At 41.4% G+C, this 21,641-nt stretch overlaps 1 protein-coding gene across 2 annotated transcripts in view; it reads left to right on the plus strand.

Annotated features, from left to right (window-relative positions):
• Nucleotides 1–21,078, plus strand: part of GPBP1 (GC-rich promoter binding protein 1) — a 58,530-nt gene extending 37,452 nt beyond the window's left edge. For both annotated transcript variants that reach the window (XM_026649101.1, XM_026649102.1), the window contains exons 5-13: nucleotides 2,710–2,833; nucleotides 4,612–4,841; nucleotides 5,643–5,709; nucleotides 8,871–9,055; nucleotides 10,156–10,296; nucleotides 11,111–11,275; nucleotides 16,701–16,882; nucleotides 18,933–19,035; nucleotides 20,114–21,078. In XM_026649101.1, the coding sequence (XP_026504886.1) occupies nucleotides 2,710–2,833; nucleotides 4,612–4,841; nucleotides 5,643–5,709; nucleotides 8,871–9,055; nucleotides 10,156–10,296; nucleotides 11,111–11,275; nucleotides 16,701–16,882; nucleotides 18,933–19,035; nucleotides 20,114–20,272 (1,356 nt within the window). In that variant the 3' untranslated portion in view covers nucleotides 20,273–21,078. The remainder of the gene's footprint in view (nucleotides 1–2,709; nucleotides 2,834–4,611; nucleotides 4,842–5,642; nucleotides 5,710–8,870; nucleotides 9,056–10,155; nucleotides 10,297–11,110; nucleotides 11,276–16,700; nucleotides 16,883–18,932; nucleotides 19,036–20,113) is intronic.
• The last annotated feature ends 563 nt before the right edge of the window (nucleotides 21,079–21,641 follow it).

Below are 21,641 nucleotides of genomic sequence, written 5' to 3' on the forward strand. Positions count from 1 at the left end.
TTTTCTGTGCAGTCTGCGTAGGCGCTAAACTTCTAAAACATGGCATTAACGATGCCTGGCAAACCCATCATCATTGTTTAGTGGGTATTGTGCTGCTCCCATAATGTGTTTTAAAAATGTACACATGTTCCTTAACCTGACTTTCCAAGTATCTGTGGTATATGAAAATTTCTTTTTACTTACTTTTATTGCAAAAGGTGTATAACTGCCCACCACCTAACACTGTGGCTGCGTTCTGTTAGATGCATAAGAAGTTTTAGGTCCACAGATAATGGACTGAACCGCTGAAAATGTCAAGGGGAAAATAAATTTCTGGCTCCCTTATTTATTTATTTATTTATTTATTTTTTTTTTCTGTTTCTGAATAGTTCAACTTAATTTAAAAAAAAAATGTCCTTTATTTTTAGGAGGCCATGTTAGTAAAATGCTGTCATGTTAAATCAGCCAATCAAAGTAGCAGCATAGCTAGGTAGAGGTAGTAGCAAAGATAAATGATGTAATGCATACTCCTACTCATTCTGTTGAGGAATGAGCTGTCATAGGTCAGGGCAATGCTACCTATATTCCCCCTCTGTGGTCAACCAAGGGAGCCCACTTTTAGGCTTCTGGCTGCAGCTGTTATCTCTCTTGGGCGCAGACCCGCTTGGGTCTCCCTCTTGACCAGGGTTTTTCCAGGCTGCACAATTCCTTGACTGAGCTGTGATATCCTCAGCAAGCCAGACTGCCTGAACAGGCCAATGTCTGTGCTTTACTTTCTCTCCAAAGACTACGAACAGCGTAATTGCCAGCAGTCACAAGTTACCACGCAACTCTTCCTGAGTAAGCACATTTATTCTTAAGGTGAAACCATTACAGAGAAAACGTATGAAAGAACCTACACACATGCTAGAAAGCTTACGAGAGGTCATCCCCAATGCCAACCTTGGTCTCGGGTAGGTGTTAGTCTTCCAAAACCCACCACTGGGTTTCCCCCATGCTTACAAGTCCATAGCTGTCTCCGACTCAGAACACCATGAATAGTTCAGTCTTTCCTTTATACAGTTTGGGAGTTTGATCTTGGCCTCATGTAGCAGGTGATCAGACAATGGGCCACTCAGGGCATAGCTTCTTGCATAGGCTAGGTTCTTGCATAATCAAACGTGAAGAATTTGCATTCACCTCCCCCCTAGATATTCCCCAGGAAAACCACTTAACACTTTTTAATCCGAAAGTCCATTGTTCAGTATCAGTTTTGAACCTCCAGGTCTCACATCTGTTACATCTCCCCATTGAGAGGTTACATACAATCCCGGCCTACAATAATACATAAATCATTCATTTAATACAATGTGCCCCAAAGATACTTAAACTTAATTCAGTAAGATTTCCCAAGTATATTTGAGAAAACTGCCATATCTGTCACATGAGTGTTAGTAAAAGTATTGGTTTGGCTTACTTGAATACTTTCAATTTAAAGCAGTTTTCCAGTGCTCTTTACTGGAATCAAAAAACTTAAAAATCTTTGCTCATTCTCCCTTCTAGTTTATCTGGGCTCTGCCATAATACATGGCCTATGGTGAATTGAGAGAGAGGTTAAAGAAACTTCCTGTTGTCAACTTTCCCATAAGTTTTTATTTTGCTTCTCATAACCAAAAGTGCTTGTTTTATTGGATCCTAATAGACTGTTCTGTTTTGTTTCTCACAAAATTGGGTGACTGGGCAACAGAATGGCAGCTGAAATTCAATATTGATAAATGCAAAGTAATTCACATTGGAAAACATAATCCCAACTATAGATATAAAATGATGGGGTTTAAATTAGCTGTTACCGCTCAAGAAAGAGATCTTGGAGTCATTGTGGATAGTTTTTTGAAAACATACACTCAGTGTGCAGCGGCAGTCAAAAATAACACAATGTTGGGAATCATTAGGAAAGGGATAGATAATAAGATAGAAAATATCTTATTGCGTCTATAAATCCATGGTATGCCCACATCTTGAATACTGCATGCAGATGTGGTCACCTCATCTCAAAGACAGACATTGGAATTGGAAAAGGTATGGAAAAGGGCAACAAAAATGATTAGGGGTATGGAACCGCTTCCATATGAGGTGAGATTAATAAGACTGGGACTCTTCAGCTTGGAAAAGAGATGACTAATGGGGGATATGATCAAGATCTATAAAATCATGACTGGTGTGGAGAAAGTAAATAAGGAAGTGTTATTTACTCCTCATAACACAAGAACTAGGGATCACCAAGTGAAATTAATAGGCAGCAGGTTTAAAACAAACAAAAGGAAGTATATTTTCACACAATAGTCAACCTGTGGAACTCCTTGCCAGAGGATGTTGTGAAGGCCTAGACTATAACAGGGCATCCGATGAAGTAGGTTTTAGCCCACGAAAGCTTATGCCCAAATAAATTTGTTCGTCTCTAAGGTGCCACAAGTACTCCAGGGTTCAAAAAGGAACTGGATAAGTTCAGTAGGCCCATTAATGGCTATTAGCCAGGATGGGCAGGGAAGGTGTCTCTAGCCTTTGTTTGCCAAAAGCTGGGAATGGGCAATGGGATGAATCACTTGATGATTACCTGTTCTGTTCATTCCCTCTGAAGCACCTGGCATTGGCCACTGTTGGAAGACAGGATACTGGGCTAGATGGACCTTTGGTCTGACCCAGTATGGCCGTTCTTGTGTTCATTAATCTACTCTTTGTGCTCATTTCCAGTCATCACTGAATTTTGAAAAGCATTCTGAAAATTTATCATGGACAGAGAATCGTTATGAAGCAAACCGCAGACGACACAACTCTTCAGATGGGTTTGATCCTAGTATTGGACGTCCTAATGGAGGTATAATTTTGTTTCTAAATAACATCTCAGTTGGTGCTGTGTGCTTATAAGCTTTTTTTATAGAGCTTTAATGTCTTTTACTACTCCTGGGGGAATTCCGCGCCACTGCACATGTGCAGCATTTGTCCCCCGCAGATTTGACTTTGACAGGGAAGCGAAGGGAAGCCACAAGAGTGGTCATGCCACCTACCCAGCAGTATGTTTTGGGTGCCCAGGGCAGCTGTCAGAGAGATAAATCACTGTGGGGCAGGGGGTGGGACTGGGGAAGACCTGGCTGGTGGCTCCTACACTGCGCCAGGTTCAGCTGCTAGTCCTGGCTGGGCTGGGACTTCCTCTTCCCCAGGATGGCATCTGGGGCCATGTCAGACCCACCCCGAGGTTTCTCCCCCAGCTGTAGGAAACTCTGCAAACTACTCCCTGTGCTTCCTGCACCCATTGCTCCTCAGCTGCAGAGGGAGGGATCCCTATAGAGGGAGCTGCTCCACCATCCATCCAGACCCCCTCATATCCAGATCCTCTTGACAAGCCCCACTCCCTCTGCACTCAGAACCCCTTCCCGCCCCCCATGAGCAACCCGGATCCCCATCTCACTGAGCCCCAACCAGCTGACCCTGGATCCCCACCCAACTCCCCCAGCATCTGGACCCCCCGACTGAGACTCCTGTTCCCAGACTCCTCTGCCAAGCTCTATCTCCTCCTCCCGGCCCCCATCCAGACCTCCCTGCAGAGCCCCAACCACTTTCACCTGGACCCTCCTGCAGAGTCCCATTATTGTTGCACCTAGAACCCCCAATAAGCCCGTGTGCATCCAGATCTCCCCCCCCCATACCCGAATCCCCCACTGAGCCGCCCGTACCCAGATTGCCCCACACAGAACCCTATCAATCCACACCCGGATCCTCCACACATTAAGCCCCCTCCACACCTGTATCCTGTCTTGCTGAGCCACCCTGCTCATACCTGGTGCACTTGACATGGAGGGTAAGGGCCCTAGAGTGTTTCTGGGGCAGGCCCAGTCCTTGTGTTGTGTCAGGGTTGGGTGCAGCCTCACCACTGAATCTGTGTCCCAGAGGGGATCTGCACAGTGATCTCCTATCTCTGTGCAGCCAGTGGCCTGTGCTCCCCAATGCCATGCTGGCGCCTCCACATTTATTTGACAAATAACATTTGCAGAATTTTAAAATATTGTGTGTAGAATTTTAAATTTTTTGTCGAAGAATTCCCTCAGGAGTATTTGACCTATAGACATTCTGTCCTTTCTTAATATGCAAACACTGAATGCTTTAGCGTTGGAAGGCTGAATCTCTAGGACAATGGAGAATGGAAGCAATACAAGGGGTATGTGGTACAAGAGCAATTCTTTCAGGGCAGGTAGGATGGCCCAGGGTTGGTTAGAGCAGTGTGCCACTGGGTGGACTGTATTGCTCTTTTGAAAAGGAGCAGTATTAATACCCAGCTAGTGTATGCTGTAGACAGCAACATATACATGGGCAAACAGGAGAGGGGCCTGACAATATTTAATTGTCAGACCAAGCTCCTTTGGGGCCATCTACTTCCTGTCTTGCTCTGAAACTGAGCTCGTCTCCTTAGTACAGGGTAGAGATCCTACTCTACTGCCTGTATGAGTGAAAAGAAGCTCACTATTCTATCAGATCCAGAATGAGCATAGAATGTTATTTGGTTCATTCATGATTTTTAATTTTCTGTATCAATTTTGCAATGTAGAAATTCTTTCAAAACTGCTTGTAATTACATTTTTTTTAATTTAAAAATCTAAGGACATTTTGGGAGAAAAGAGAAAAATGGCTGGCGTTCACAAGGCAGGAATGGGACAGAAAACATACACCATCGTGGGGGAGGATACCATAGTGGAGGTTCCCGTTCTCGTACCAGCACTTTCCACTCTGGAAAAAGCCAAGGACTGCTGCATGAAAATAATGTACCTGACAATGAAACTGGGAAAAAGGAAGACAAGGAAGAACCCAAGCAATTTGAGGCTGAGGATTTTGTAAGTTACTTGTAATTATAATAAACAAGGTTTCATTGTTTCTGCAAGTGCCATTTTGTCCATTATGCAAGCTACTTCATGAGATTTCACCAGTTACAGCTCATCTTATACAGAGATCACCCTTTCCATAGGTAAGAGGGCATTGGTGGTTTATCCATTAACTTGTTTCTATTCTTACCTCCTTTTATTATTGTAATTGTATTATTGTGTATAGTACTCATTTAATATGTTTATAGATGATAGCTTTTGGGATATAGGTGTGGTCCAAATCCTTCACTACAATATTTTACAGCAGTTTACCATGGCAAGTACTATATAATAAATTCTACACAACTTTCTTTTCAGAAACTGGGAGTAGAATAACTAAGTAGCCTTTCTGCCATGTAGAAACCCTGGCTGGAAGCCTCCTCTTGAGTTGTGAAACCTGGGAATTGCAGGATGTAAGAGGATTTGAGCCTTTCTGTTCTGGATGACCAACACCATTCTCCTCCTTTTCTGGACAGTCCGCAAAATGACATTGATTGCAGTGTGAGAAGCCCATTATGAAGGACATGATATGGGAGAGGGGTTAGGCACCAGAGGAAAATACAGTAATTTACATTCAGCTAAAGTATTGGTCTGTTTCAGAAACAAAACTGGGTCTGTCCTCAGTCCTGTCTATTTAAGAACTGATTTCCTTTGACAAAGGATCTCACATTTGAAATGAATTTTAATGCGATTCTCCAATACTAAATTTAATTCATAATCAGTCTTGAACTGTGAACCAACTAAGCAATAATTTAAAAAATCCTTTCCTTTCAGCCCTCTCTGAATCCTGAATACGAGAGAGAACCAAACCAGAATAAATCTTTAGCAGCAGGTGTATGGGGTAAGTGTTTTTGATTGTTTGTATAGAAAATATAGTAAAGGTTTGGAGATGATTGTTTTAAATAAAACATGAAAAGAGGTGTGTGAGGGGTTTTTTTTTTGTTTTTTTTTTTTTTAGGATATAACAATACTAGTTCGTTTTGCACAAACACGTAATTTGAAGTCAAAAGGACTCCGGGCCTTACAAAAATTTAGTTTACCTTTCCTTTATGAAAACAGTGCTTATTGCCTATAATTGTGTAACAAAACATTGGCTTGTAAGCACAGGCATGGTCAGCACATCTGCAAGGCATCTTTTGGTCAAGGGGTTGCTAGGATTTGGTCTCCAGGCAGGGCACATGATGAAGAGGGGTCAGTTGACCAAGTGTTGAGTGACTGCCAACTGGAGATTTTATAAAAGAATGCTTTTGAATCAGTCTTGGAAGATGATGTTAGAGGTAAGACTTGGAGGGAAGTTCCTCTGTGAGGATCTGGCAGGAGGCCTACGAGATAGCCAAGACAGCTGCCCAGGGGGAAGAGTGCATCCTCTCCTCTTGTCTTGCTGAAAGTTGGAAAGGCCTCTGGTGCCTGGGAGCAAGTGCTTTGAGTAGCTGGGCTCTTACTCTGATTTTTTTCTGGTAATAAAGCCAACTCTGAGGAGAGGGACTGAATTGTAGTTTGGGCTTTATTTTACCTTTCCCAGCTGGTGTAGCTGCCTGCCAGCTTACAGTTTGTGCTACAGATACATGATTCACAGTAACAGGTTGACAAATATAGGAAATGCCTGTTTGGAGAATATATTCTTTTGAGTAATTCAAGTGTCTGCCTTTTTGAGGAATGTAACATTCTGTTAAACATACATAAAAGCTGCTATTTAGAAATGGATTTACTGTTGTCAAAGCTGAAACCTGAGAAATGAGTGCTGTTTTTCAAAAGATTTGCTAACTCTGCATTACTTCAGCTGCACAGTTTCACATCTTTAGAACGCAATACAGACACAGGCCAAGATTTTTAGGAACTTATTTTAAAGTTTGGCTAGTACATTTTTAGATGTCTACCCAGCAGCTTCCACTTTTGAAAATCAGGCCACTTATTTATCTTTGCCAGAAAGGTCAGCAAGAGTTTAGTTTTGTACCCAAGCCAGAAGACTTATTGGCCCCCCCCGAGCCGCATCTGACAATCAGAAGTTTGAGAGCTGGGGCACACCTGCTGGGGACCGGGGCTCAGCGCATCCGTCAGCCCATCAGGAGGGGCCTGTTGGGGCTTAGGGCTTTAGCCTGGCTCCTGCTGAACCCCCGAGACGACCACCCCCTTTCTCCCCCGTGCTGGGCAGAAGCTCCTACCCCACCACCTCGCTGCAAGGCGGAGGACCCGAGCCTCCCCCTCCAGTGTGGTAGGGGGAGGCTGGCGGGGGAGGAGGGAGGGCTCCATGAGACTCACTTTAATGGTAAAAGAACCGCATGTGGCTTGTGAGCCACAGTTTGGCCACCCCCTCTTATATAGCTACTGCTAGATCCTTGCAAACTTAGTAGCATCAATGGAACAGGAAACAGTTCAGTTAGATTTGAAGAATGAGCTTTCCAGAATGTTAGGCTACAGTCAAATTGATCTTCACAAGAAAGGCAAGAAATAGTTTAATTTGCCAAACACACGAGCGTAAACTACAGTGATAACTTGCTGTTGCAGTGCATTACTTGATTTTAGAGGGAAATGGCATCTTTCATACTTCATTACAGCCTTGCAATTGCAAACTTAAAGTATACTTGGAAATCTTAAATTGGAATAAGAATAGCCTTCAAATTAACAGAAAACTAATATGCAAGACAATTGGAAGATATTGTCGTTCACGTAGATGTATTATTACATATTAAAGTCTGGATCAAAATGGAATATAATTTTTGTTCCATTATTTTATTTCACTTTGTGACAAGAGCTTATTCCATGCTCTGAATGTCTTCACATAAAGTTAAATTCTACAAGAACAAAATATTCAACTATCGTATAACAAATAGTATACTTAATTTGCTAACACTTACCAACAATAAAAGGAACAGCATAATGATTTTACTTTTAAGTAGCCTTTGCTAGTGTATTACATATAAACTGGTTTTGCTGATGCTACTCTAACTTTTCATGTGGACACTTAATCTGCACTAAGAGCGCCTGTTTGCAATTTAGCATCATCAGGGAGCCAGTGTGGAATAGCTATTGGGCTTTACATTCATACCCTTGCTTATTCTGTGCTAACAATAGATGAGCCCTAAATTAGCTTCTCTAATAGAAATGGAGTAGTAACGTTTAGAGTTGAAAATAGTCTATCCAATATCTTTTAATGAAAGAGTTCTAGTAGAATACCTCAGTGTGAAAGACTTAATTAGTGTGATCATTTCTTAGTTATGTAAATTTATTTGAGTTGCATTTTATAAAGAAATGCCATGTCTCTAAGCAAACGTGATTAATGACCGTAAGTGCTGTCTTTCAAATAAAATGTGTCTCACCCCTAAAGCGGATAGTAAATGCAAATAGTGCATTTTATTGTACTTTCCACAACTGAGGCATGTTGAGGTGAAATAATAAACTTGAAACAGGAAATGAGTGAGAGACACTTATTGCTCTAAAGCTCAAGGGTGCCATATTTCTTCTGTTCATGTGGGAGAGTTGTTCCTCTAGTCTAGGCTATGAGCCATCGTTCAGGAGCAAGTGCAATGCTAATTAGCCCTGGTCAGTTGTTTGAAAAAATAAGCAGGAAAAACATCTTCTCTCAGCAGCTATATAACTGTCACCTAAACATTCAGATGTAAAATTACCAAAATCAAACACTGTCTCTGGTTTTGAATTAGCAAAGTAATGTACCCGAGGGAAGAAAATGTTTGTAAACATTTAGCACTGTTTCTCAAGAGCATTAATAATTGTGTATGTAAATAACAATTCACAAGTTTTAATTCTCACAACAAATGTGAGGTAAGTAGGGTATTGTAGGTATGGCAGCTGAGAGTCAGAACAGTTACTTTACTTGCCCCACACCACATGAGTTATTGACAGATCTGAGATTGAACTCCTCAGTTTCTGATTCCCTGGCCTCTTTTCCCTGGACCACACTGCCACCCAGCATTTTGTATCCTGAAACATTAGGGAGAAGGCTCATTCTCTGATTTATTTTATGTTGCTTTTGTTTCTATATAGAATATCCTCTGAATCCAAAATCTAGATCTCCAAGAATGCTGGTCATTAAAAAGGGTAGTACAAAAGATTTACAAATATCTGGATTCCCTGTAGTAGGAGGTCTTCATTCACAGCCAGTCAAGAATGGAACTGGTACAAGTGTTTATAAAGGATTAGTCCCTAAACCTGCTACTCCACCTGCAAAGGTAAGTTTGAACTCTATTGGAAATACGTTTCACAGACGACCTATGCATGAGCTAATTTTTGATACACTTGTCTCATATCTGGGAGTACTACTGCTTCATGTAGCATTACCATGTTCAAGTACGGTTATACTTAAAAAATAACTGAACATTTTTCTGAACTGTATTTAGACCCTTCCTATTTCTGCTACATCTTTTTGAGGTAGGATGATAAGAACTGAACAGTGTATTCCAGGTGAAAGTTGAAGGGACACAATTGATTTGTGTAATGTGAATATATTTTCAGTATTTTTCTATCCAATCCTTTAATACATACTAACATTTTCCTTTGCCCCCCATGCATGCAGTAGAGGCTTTAATGAAGTTTGTCCATAAGGACAACCTCTATTCCACACCCTCTCCCTCACCCCCCAGTGGTTCTGGTTAAATTTAGAATCCACCAGTGTGATGAGTAGGTCAGATTATTCCTTCTAATGTGCATTGCCTTGAATGAGTTAAGAGTGAAGATAAAGGGTCTGCACAGGTATTACTTGGGGCGTAACTTGGTCTGCAGTACTCTTGGTAATGTTTGACTGAAATAATGCAGCTTGACTCTGAGCTCAACCTGAATTTGCGGGGCTGGCAGTTGAATAAAATCATTAAAAAATTGAGCCTATTACTGAAGTAATTGAAAATAAACATAGAACACCAGTGCCATTTTTGTCTTTTTTGGGTTTTTTTTTTTTTTTTTTTAAATGAAGCCATGCCTCCGTGTTAGATTCATTCTTACCTCACTTCAGGAATTTACATGCTTTGTATGTAATGGAATAAGTTATTTGAGGGTGAAAAATATTTTGAGTTATTGAAAATGATTTCTTTAATATTGCAGTGCTAGATATACTACAAAATATTGCACACAGCTTTTGAATTTAATTTTGTCTGTTTAGATAACAGAACAAGGTATTGATATAAGAAGCGCCAAATAATTCATAAATCTAATGTAAACTGTTTTCAACAAGAAAATAGTTTTTGTATTGTCTTATAGAATGACCGTGTGTGGTGTTCATGTTGCTTTTTCTGAATAAGCAGATGTTAGTTAATGATTGGTTTCATTTTTCGTTTAGCCTGCACAGTGGAAAAGCCAAACAAAAGAGAATAAACTTGGGACTCCATTCCCTCATGAGTCTTCATATGGTATTGGCAACTTTAATGCTTTCAAATCAACTGCCAAGGCTTTTAGTGTATCACAGAATTCAGTGAAAGAGGTATAGTGTTTTTTTGTTTTTGTTTTTTTTTTTTTGCATCAGATCCCTTTAAAATTTTGAGGTATTAATCTGAGTAACCTGCTATATACTGTAAGTGAAGACTATTCTATGCAGTGTTGTAGCCATTTTGGTCCCAGGGTATTAGAGGCAAGGTGGGTGAGGTAATCTTTTTTTTTTTTTTTTTTTTTTTTTTATTGGACCAACTTCTGGTGGTGAGAGACAAGCTTTTGAGTTTACACAATTCTTCGTCAGATTTGTCCGGACTGTCTTCAGACCTGAAGAAGAGCTCTGTTTAAGCTTGAAAGCTTGTCTCTCTCGCAAGCAGAAGTTAGGCCAGTAAAAGATTTAATCTGAAATTAAATATTTAATATTTAAACTTTACTAGTGTTATGTACCTGAAGCATTGGCAATACCTGCCGACCTGTTTTGTGGGTTTGGAAGGGGAGAGGTGGATAGTTTAGAAGATAAGTCAAGTCTGAGAACGTTGAACATAAAAATTGCTGATGGTGTGATACAATTCCAGAAGTACCACCTTTGAGGCAATACTCGAATACCTTCCAAATCTGACTTATCAGTGGGTGCGCACAGAATACATCCACTACCCATGGGTAGAGGGGAATTTTAATAAACTCCCCTCTTTATTATGTAAGCATACTAAGTCAGTTCTGGAATCTGGATGCAGGTGAAACTATAGTAGGTCTAAATTTTTAATTCTTGCTCAGTAAAAGGAACTTTTGTCTTGTGTCGTATCCAGTAAATTTGTCTTTAACTTGCCAATTTTTCAGTGTTCTTATTTTTTTACCCCCTGCATTAGTGTAATCGGTCAAATTCTTCATCCCCTGTTGACAAACTTAATCAGCCTCGATTAACAAAATTGACAAGAATGCGCACTGATAAGAAGAGTGAATTCTTAAAGGCATTGAAACAGGATAGAGTTGAAGAGGAACATGAAGATGAGAATCATGTTGGGGAAGAGAAGGTAGTTCGGTTCACCAACTGTTGCAGATATAGTTGTAATACATCTCAAACCACACATACATTGTTTTATTTTGTTGTAACAAGACTTTCACTTTCCCCGAACACTTACGACTGCAAAAAATAACTTGCCGTGACAGAATTTCTAGAAATATAAAGTGTAAAACAATATTGAGGTCAGGATCCCAGGCCTATTTAATATTAGGAAAGAACATAAGAACAGCCATACTGGGTCAGACCAAAGGTCCATCAATACCAGTATCCTGTCCTCTGACCGTGGCCAATGCCTGGTGCCCCAAAGAGAATGAAACAGACAGGTTATAATCAAGTGATCCATGCCCCGTCACCCAATCCCAGCTTCTGGCAAACAGGCTAGGGACACCATTCCTGCCCATCCTGGCTAATAGCCATTGATGGACCTATCTTCCATGAATCTATCTAGCTCCTGCAATAACATTCTATTGTCATTGTAGGAGGATTTGAGACTTTCTGTTGTGGAGCATTGTGGTATATGTCCTCATTTTGGACATAAATTTTCTGCCACTGGTGAGAAATTGCAAGTATATTGATTTAGTAGTTCCCTCATTTCCTGGTCTAAACTGAACCTAATCTAAATTGTGAGAATTTACTAATAGTCTGGTGGTAAATGGTGGTAGCTTGGTGTTTAGTAAATGGTATGTACAGAAGAAAGAAGACACAGGACTTGAAGCTAGGAATCAAGTGTAATCAGTGGATCTCAGTGGTTGACCAAGACAACATAGGGCTGTAGTTGAGAAAAGAAACACCTTTTATTGAAAATTTATGGTGTGGCAGATTCTGCAGCATTGTTCAGTTTTCTGCTCAGTTGTCAGGCTTACTAATGCAAACAAGTGGCGGCCCCTAAAAGATTCAGGTTCCAGGCCTCTACAGAGTTCTTTCTAAACTTTTTTCCTCTGTCACTCAGGTATCTGGATAGTCAGAAGAGGTTCCAATTGATCCCCTATCCTTGGTAAAGCCACATGAGCATTATTTTTATCTTAGGTACTCATAAAGGAACCTATCACATTGTCCAGTTTGGGGCTCACAGATCTGATGACCTACCTATAGAATAATGCCTCAGAACTATATTAGTCTGTCAATCCCCGTCTCTCCTCTAATGGACAGAAACCATTAAAATGGTGGGCCGTTTCCACTTATCAACACACATCTCTTTTTTTCCTCATTATATTTTGGATGTTCTGATGGTCAGTTTCTAACAGAATGGAAGAGAATATATTTTATACAGAACATACCTGAGAGCAGTGCATATGTCGAAAGAGCCCCTTTGAAATTCCAAAAATGAAATGGTGCCTGCATTTTGCATGGATGCCACATCAGAAACCTTATAGTGTCTGGAGCTGACCTGGAAATGCCCCTTCTGGAGATCTCTGCTACTGATACAGTTCATCATAGAATATTTGGTTAACATGCATGTAATCTTAGTTATGAGGCAAACTATTGTTATAACAATACTTTGAGGATTTATCAGTTCTTCAAAATGGGAAAGGGGAAACATGTTTAAGTTCTTTCTTTAAATACTTGAAGATTAAATTCTCATACTAATGTCCACCACTCAGTAGTTACCTGGATACTTGGAGGCAGCTGTGCATAATAGGGTGATTGGTTTTCTAGAATGGCAAATACATGAAGTTACTCCAGTGGAGCTGTCTATGGAGAGAGCATGAGTTGCTGTTGTAAAATCAGATTTTTTCATGTAATGGAGTGAAAATTCGCATTGATTAAGGAGTCTGATAAATTGGTTGCAAAAGGGACTGGTGGTAGTGGGCTCAGAGAAGTGGCTTAGAAGTTACTGAATAGCAGAGACAGGTGGGGAAGAATGTGGCCTGCATACTCTCCTGATAAGCAGCAGGAAAGAGACTTCTTCTGGACTATGGTTCAGGCAAAAGGAAGCAATGCCATTTCTAAGGCTGGGGATCTGCTTTGTGCCTGAGCTCTTGGGTACCAATATGTTGGTTAGGAAGTGGAGAATTCTTCAGGATAGAAGTGGGAGTGGGTTTGGCAACTGAGATTTGAGGTGGATGAGGCCAGACATGCCTATTGATTGCTGCAGATCTCCTCTGAGAGACTGATTTGGGGATTGTTGGTGAAGGAAAGAGAGAAAGGGAGACAAAAGAGGAAATAAAAAGCTGCCCTGTTGTGATGTTTGCTTTTTAATTAAAAAAATCACAGCACTGTAAATTTATACAGTACTTCAAAAACAGAGTAATTAGATCGGGCTTTTCCACTCTTGTGACAGACAGCTTTGGTAGGTGGAGTCTTGGTTTGGTGTTTAAGCCCCAGTATAATGATCTGTCCCATAAAAAGGGTTAAATTTGGGATGCTGTTATTTCAAATAGTTCCCAACTGATATTTGGCCATATCTCAAGCATAAGCAGTTTTGTTGGTAGCTTCAACAGAGATTGAAGACTGAATAAACATGGGTTCTGAGCTACCCTCCCTTACCTATAGAAATGATTCATCCAGGGCAGGTTTGAGACACACTGGCAGAGTGGAGAGAAAGGGGAGCTTGCATTGTTGTTGCCTCCTGTGGTACCTGATCTGTGGCTGAACTGTAGGTACTACTTTGAGTGCTGATCCATATTTGTATTCCACTGTGGGTATACATAAGCTCCATGTGCCTAAAACGGAAAATTCTTGCAAACGGTATCTGTTGGGCTGTGCCTGCACCCCTGCTCTCCTTGTGTTCCACACAGAAGGCATAAGGGGCCTGGGTGGGACGGACTATCTCTCTAGTTCCTTCTTACTGCCACATGACCAGAGTCTATTGTCCGGAGCTCATCCTTTATCGTCTTTCTATAAATATTTAGTTATATTTGTTTTTTTTAGTTTTCTGATAGTTTCCTAGTTACTTAGTTAGAATCCCCACCCCAGGGAACCTTCTCTGTCTCCCGGCATGTGACTTAAATTATGTCCAGAATACCAGGCTTCAAAAACTGCATCTCCTGCTCTGGCTCACTTTAGGTCAGCGACAACCACCAGCACTGCCTCTGCCTTGGAGAATCTCCTATCTCTACTGAGTGCAGTATCAGCTGTTCTTTTCCCAGCTGAATGTGGCAGGCATGAGAACTCCAGCTTCAGAAGCACATTGTGGTGCATGCAATGAGGCCCCAGTCAGACTTGTGCAGGGGAGACCAATTGTTCTTTGGCCAGTCATCAAGGAGCATGCTGCCTACTACTGTCTGACTCCAGAGCAGAAAAGATCAGAGGAAAAGACCTTTGTGTGGGCCCTGTCATGAGAATAAAGAGCATTCTCTCAAACTTAAAAGCAGATTCTTCCCCCCGCCCCCATACACCTTCTAGGATAGAGGTGGGTAAAACTATGGCCCACGGGCCACTTCCTGTCCCGGGAGGCTAGCCCCCAGCCCTTCCCCTGCTGTTCCCTCTCCCTCGTGGCCTCAGCTTGCTCCACTGCCGGCGCAGTGCTCTGGGCGGCAGGGCTGCAAACGCCTGGGGCAGCACAGCTGCGGAGCCGGGGCCTGACCCGGTGCTCTGTGCTGCATGGTGGCGTGGCTGCCTGTCCTGTTGCTCTGGGCGGCGCGCCTGTAGTGCCGCCAGCCACCGGTGCTCCAGGCAGTGCGGTAAGGGGGCAAGGGGGGGGGGGGGGTTGGATAGAGGGCAGGGGGGTTCAGAGTGGTGGTCAGGGGGCGGAGGTGTGGATAGGCGTCGGGGCAGTCAGAGGGCAGGAAACGGGTGTTGAATGGCGGCAGGGGTTCCCAGGGGGCAGTCAGGAAGGGGGCGGGGTTGGATGGGGCGGCGGGGGGCAGGAGGTCCGGGGGTGGTCAGGGGACAGGGAGAAGGGGTGGTTGGATGGGGCAGGGATCCCCGGGGAGGCAGTCAGGAATGAGAGGAGGGGTTGGATGGGGGTGGCGGGGGGCAGTCAGGGAAAAAGGGTCGTTGGATGGGGCAGGGGTCCTGGGCAGTCAGGAATGAGAGGAGGGGTTGGATGGGGTGGCGGGGGGCAGTCAGGGGCAGGGATCCCGGGAGCAGTCAGGGAGAAGGGGTGGTTGGATGGGGCAGTGGTTGAGGAGGGGCAATCAGGAATGAGAGGAAGCGTTGGATGGGCTGGCAGGGGGCAGTCAGGGCAGTGGTTCTGGGGGTTGTCAGGGTACGGGGGGGTTGGATGGGGCAGGAGTCCCCGGGGGGCCATTGGGGGGCGAGAAGCAGGAGAGGTCGGATAGGGGGCCGGGCCACGCCTGGCTGTTTGGGGAGGCACAGCCTCTGCTAACTGGCCCTCCATACAATTTTGGAAACTCGATGCAGCCCTCAGGCCAAAAAGTTTCTCCGCCCTGTTCTAGGAGGAGAGATCCATCCCCAGCCCTTTCCAAGTTGTGGACAAGTGTGCCCAAGCCACAAGAATCTACGACCTCTTCCCCCCAAGCCTTATGGGCAGATCAGAAGGTATATAGGGGCCAGGGTCCTTCGGTACCAGCCTCTGCACCAACTGTAGCACCAATTAAAACGAAACACTGGGGCTCAAAGTACTGGGAACTGCTGGTACTGTCAAATACAATCAGGTTGGAGACTTGTTTACCAGCAATACCATCAGAGCCCCATAAGGAACTACCATCGACACCTACTCTGATGGTACAGATGTGGACCGGGTAAGGGGGATGCAACTGAAAAAGTTTGGGGACCACTGCTGTACAAGGCAACAGGCAGCCTCAGTAGCATCACTTCAAGAGATGTTCCTGCTTGATATTTGCAGGGCAGCTGTGTAGTTTCATCCACACATTCACGAGACATTATGCATCATTTAGCACAGCAGTTCTACATGCAGCTATACTAGCATTCTCACACTCTCCTCCTCTGAGTACTGTTTGTCAGTTACCCACAATGGAATACACGTAGGGACCAGCACTTGAAGAAAAGGAAGTTACTTACCTTATTGTAATGAGTTCTTCAAGAGGTGTGGTCCCTGTCCACTACCCTGTCCCCATCCTTTCCCCTCTGTGTTGGAACATGACGAGATTCTTGGTAGAGAAGGAACTGGATATGCAGTCAATCCACACCATGTGGAGCACGAGGCTAGCTGAGTCACAGGCATCAACCAACAGACCCTGATTGCAAGAAATCTTCAGTCTCAGGTTCGTGGATTGCATACCTACCTATAGTAGAATCCAGACAGGCACCAGACATCTCAAAGAAGTGTAGTTACAATAAGGTAACTAACTTCACTTTTCCACTGCTGCGGGCAATCCAGTACCTCTAACTTTAAATATTTAGAAGTATGAATAAAGATATTTTGTGAATTGATGGTGAATTTCTCCATTTAAAGCTAATTTTAAATGGTACACAATCCCAGAAAAATGGCAGTTTGTCAGAGTATTACTTCGTGGATAATGTCTCCTTTGAATTATATATAATGTATATTTAATGCACTTTTTTAACAGGATGACTCATTTAATTTGCATAACAGCAACAATTCTCATCATGAGAGGGACATAAACAGAAACTTTGAAAATGAAATTCCTCAAGAGAATGGAAATGCTTCAGTGATTTCTCAACAGATCATTCGGTCGTCAACTTTCCCTCAGACAGATGTCCTTTCAAGTTCACTTGAGGCAGAGCATAGGTATGTACTTTATATCAATGCCTGTGGTGGCTGTTGAGCATCTTTTCCAGAATTCATGTCCCTATCAATGTCATTGTCATAAGATTTTAAAAATAATAAATTTCATGATTTCATCTATTTAAATCTGAAATTTCACAGTGTTGTAATTGTAGAGATCCTGACCCAAAAACAAGTTGTGTGTGGGAGGAGGGAGGTTGCAAGGTTATTGTAGGGGGTGGGTTGCAGTACTGTTACCCTTAACTCTGTGCTGCTGCTGGCAGCGGTGCTGCCTTCAGACAGAGCTGGGCAGCTGGAGAGTTTATATCATGACTGATATAAACTTAAGTAATTTAAATATATGGATAAAACTAATGCTCTGATATTGAGTTCATAGTTAATTGGTTTAAAATATAACTTCTCGTGGGTTGTACTTCTAAAAACCTAATTGTTTGACTTTTTAATGTTTGGACAGAGCCCTATGGACTAGGTTTCATTTGCCTGTACTGGTTCTCTTATACACTGTCAATTTTAAAAGACCACATTTTGGGCTTTTGGAGTGCTCGTTAGACTGATTTCCACAGAAACATTCTCAAGTAGAAGGAATCTTAGTTAGCCTTGCCTGCATTCTTTCTGGTAAGGCAGTGACACATGTTGAACAGTGTTCATCTAAGTATTCTACAGCTTTCCAGATTAAGGTGACTTTCTGGGATTAGATTGTAGTGAAAATGTTCTGTGCATATGCTATTGGTGTGGTAAACTGAGCTGACAGTCCTGATTCCTTGTACTGGTGCCCTGTGAATGGACTCTTCTAGAATTTCTTTTGATGGTGTTTGACTTGTGGGAGGACTCTTATGTGGTTCTCGAAGTAAAGTGAACAGAACATGTTTGTCACTATGTATCAAATGGGGGGTGGGGGTAATCCTTCTCATTGTTTCCCTTCTTCAAGTAACAATTCCTGTATGCCACCTTCTCTAACACAGTGGTTCCATAAAGTATTAAGAGTTGGGGCAGGGTAAAGCCTCTGAGTGATACAAGCAGACCCAATGTGAGTTCATTAGTCCTTGTAGATCTATAACGTTTTCCAGAACTGGAAAACTACTCTTCGGTTATCCTATTATAAAGCTGTATGTTTCACCATCTGGTAATGTTACTAGCTCAAGCATGGAATCTGAATTTTGGTTTTAACAGATTAGTGCATCCACTATTTTGAGCCCATCGACAGTTGTCCCAGATATCTTAAATCTCCTTGCTAATGGCAATAGTTTAATGAACTTCAGGTCCTTATTGCTAACACATTGTCTGTCTTAAGACAAACTGTACACCAGCATTCTAACTTTCTGCCTGTGGTTCAGCTTCCATCTCTCTTGGTCTTTTGCTTCTAGTCTGTTTGTTTTTCCTTATTGCCATACTTCTGGAGAGAAACTGGGAGCTAAATAAACCCTCAGTTCATTTTTAGACTGATAGAGCACTCTTGTCAGCCCTAGAAAATAGATCATATGATTTATTCTGAGTGGTCAGAAACAAGGATGCTGTCTGTTATGTAAACAATATGTCCCTGCCTCCTCACTCAGGATCGTATGAGAGTTGGTGGTGGTCTGTCTTTGTTTAAAGTAAATTTTTATGGGTATCTCTTCAATGGGCCTCCTAGTAGCAGTTTATCTCTGCATGTGTAAATCTGGTAGTGACGTGCCTAACTACACAGTTAGTATGTTCAAGTGCCAGGTATTGTGGACACATTTTTGAAATCGGTTGAAAGCTTCACCTTTAGCATTTAGACATGTTTGGAAATTAATCAAAGTTACAAATATAGGCATTTACTGAAGAATCAGAATAACTCTGAAGGACAAGCTCATGTTTCAACCTGTGTGCATAGGTGAAATAAAATAAAAGCAACAAACTCCCACTGAGTCAAAAACATAATGAAGTGTGTATTTTTTGCAACTGGGAATTGGTGATTGCTTAAATAGATACGTGTCTTCAAAATTTGAGAGCAGTGTTCTAAAAGCAGAATTTTGAATGTTTGATATAAATGTCACAATATTGTCTTTTTTTTTTTTTTTTTTTTTTTAAGGTTGTTAAAGGAGATGGGTTGGCAGGAAGACAGTGAAAATGATGAAACCTGTGCTCCACTAACAGAGGATGAGATGAGGGAATTCCAAGTCATTAGTGAACAGGTGATACTTACTAAAAACTACTAAGCTTTAAATTTTTTAGTTGTTTACACTTTGTGTTCCAAAAAACACAATTGAGGGATTGTCAAAACTGGATTGTGACATTGAGTGAACTGGGTAGCTTGAGATGACTCTGCAACAGGTACATATTATAAATATATTGTGTTCTGCAATATGAAGGAAAATTCAGAAATCTGGATGGCTTTACAGGGTTTAATGCACTAGTGTTGTCCCATATTGGCCCCAGGATATTAGAGAGATAAGGTGGATGAGATAATATCTTTTATGCACAAACGTTTGTTGGTGAGAGACAAGCTTTGTCTCTCTCTCTCCAACAGAAATTGGTCCAATAAAAGATATTACCTCACCCACCTTGTATCTCTTAGAGGGTTTTGGCACTTAACATCCCCCTTCCTTCTCTTCTCTCCCCCGCCCCCGAATCTAATAGTTTATTTAAAATCCTTAGAGCCTTGTGCAGATACAAAATTTGTATCCGCATCTAATCCCCCAAAAATGATCAGCAGGTATCTGCAGATTTGCAGGACTCTAAAAATCCTCGCCTCCTGCCTTCAAAAGGCTAGGGGAGTGAGCCTTGAAAATTCATGCTGCATCAAATGTCTGCTTATAGAAGATAAGCTTACATCTAGGACTTGCAATGGAACTGTTTAATTTCCTTTCATTGCTACCAATGATGGAGCTGCACAGAGTCCATAGACTCTCCAATTCCTTCATCTCAATCTGACTTGGGGGGGGGAGCTTACATGCATGCTCTTTTGCAGTTGCATAATTTTCTAAAATCTGTGTTTTCTTTGGCTTCTGGAAACCTTTGTCCAGTGATTTCCAAGGAAGAGGGGTGAAGAAACTGTTCTGATGTTGTGACAGTTTTTTTTCCTCATTTTTAGTATATGATCCTAATTAACATGGAAAAAATCTATTTCTTTGTGGAGTCTTGTCACATTATACGTATGAACTGTCCTATGAGTGGCATAGTTGTTGTTGTACAAAAAAGCAATATTGTTTTAGTGCAAGTCATTACTGCTGTCAATTTTCAGCCCACTAAATGTTTGTTTTTACATTTCAGTTACGAAAAAATGGCCTTCGAAAAAATGGCATTCTAAAAAATGGCCTCATCTGTGACTTTAAATTTAGCCCCTGGAAAAACAGCACTTTCAAACCCTCTATTGAGAATGAGGATACAGAGACAAGCAGCAGTGACACATCAGATGATGATGATGTGTGAAGAATTCTCTAACAGCTTTAGAAGCTTGTGTGATCTCATGCAGGTTTGGGGGTGAATTGTTCAAGCCCCCCACCCCCAAACTATAATTTATGTAGAAAAATACCCCATTAGAGGAAGAATTTTGGGACTTCTCTATGAAGAAAACAAGGAATGTTGTGTTGGGCTGTGAACATTACTATAATTACTTTGTAAATCAATGTTGTAGAATGAGGACTTTGGTTGATCCAGCGTCGACTTTCTTCATCACTGCAGCATTTCTCTGACTAGCAATGTGACAATGTAACAAATGAGATTTTCTCATTTAATAATAAAAACAGAAATTGTATAATGTTTTGCAAAGCTTCTGTCTTAAAATGTCCAGGTCTTTAACAAAAAGGGGCAGCTTGACAGTGTTTTGCTTGCTGAGTCATTTCTTTCTTACAATGGAAACCCTCAAGTCTACTTTGTACGCAAAAAAAAAACAAAATGGGCAATGTAGCATGTTGGCTAAAACGAGCAAAGTGCACTAAAACTTTGTTTTCCTGAATTGAGCTGTTGTACTGTTCCACTTTTTCCAAACATAATTGCTCTTTAGCCATTAATAGTTCAATTATTGTTACAGCAAAAAGACTATTGCTACAGTTCCAGATTTATAGAACTGACTTAAAATCAAGAGCTTTATTTGGGTGCTGCAAGGTTCAGGATTCTCAGAGTGGATGTTAACAAAGATTTTTGTGGGAAAATAAACATTTTGATAAATTATTCACATGCAGAAAAATTGATTATACTGACTGGATCTACATGGAAAATAAACTGGATTTACAGAATATTGTCTCAGTGCATAGCATCACAAGTATTGTTTATAAAACCCAATTAGTTTGTTTGACCTTTATTAGGTTGCAAGTATACTGTGACAGCCATGGTTGACTTTCAAGCTTTGAGAAAGAAAAACACCAGTCTTTGCGTTTACTGCTATGTCAGTTTCATCTGTACAATATGCAAGTTATTTCAGTGGCCTAGTTTTAAAATCTTTTTTTATAGTTTCACTAATTCTTAAACCACTGTGGTCTTATGGTTTATTTGTTTATTTGTTACTGGAGATAATTTGGCAGTGCCAATTCTTAAATTATTTGTACAGGTTTATTTTGTTCATTTTCCTTTTTAGCTCTTTATATTTTTCCATCTGAGGTTCCAACAGTGTAATTCATAAGCATAAATGCATTGTGATATGAGTTCATACTTCTATAATATAGATCTATATAGATATATGTAGACTTCCCCTTAAAATATTTCCTATTGTACTAGATCTTGCATAGTGTTATGTTTTATCCAGGATTGACTTTCACAGTGAAAATTATTTTCCTAAAGGGCAGATTTTTTTCATATTTTA

This window comes from Terrapene carolina, unplaced genomic scaffold, assembly GCF_002925995.2.
Source record: "Terrapene carolina triunguis isolate 2854851 unplaced genomic scaffold, T_m_triunguis-2.0 Scaffold69, whole genome shotgun sequence".
NCBI lineage: Eukaryota > Metazoa > Chordata > Testudines > Emydidae > Terrapene > Terrapene triunguis.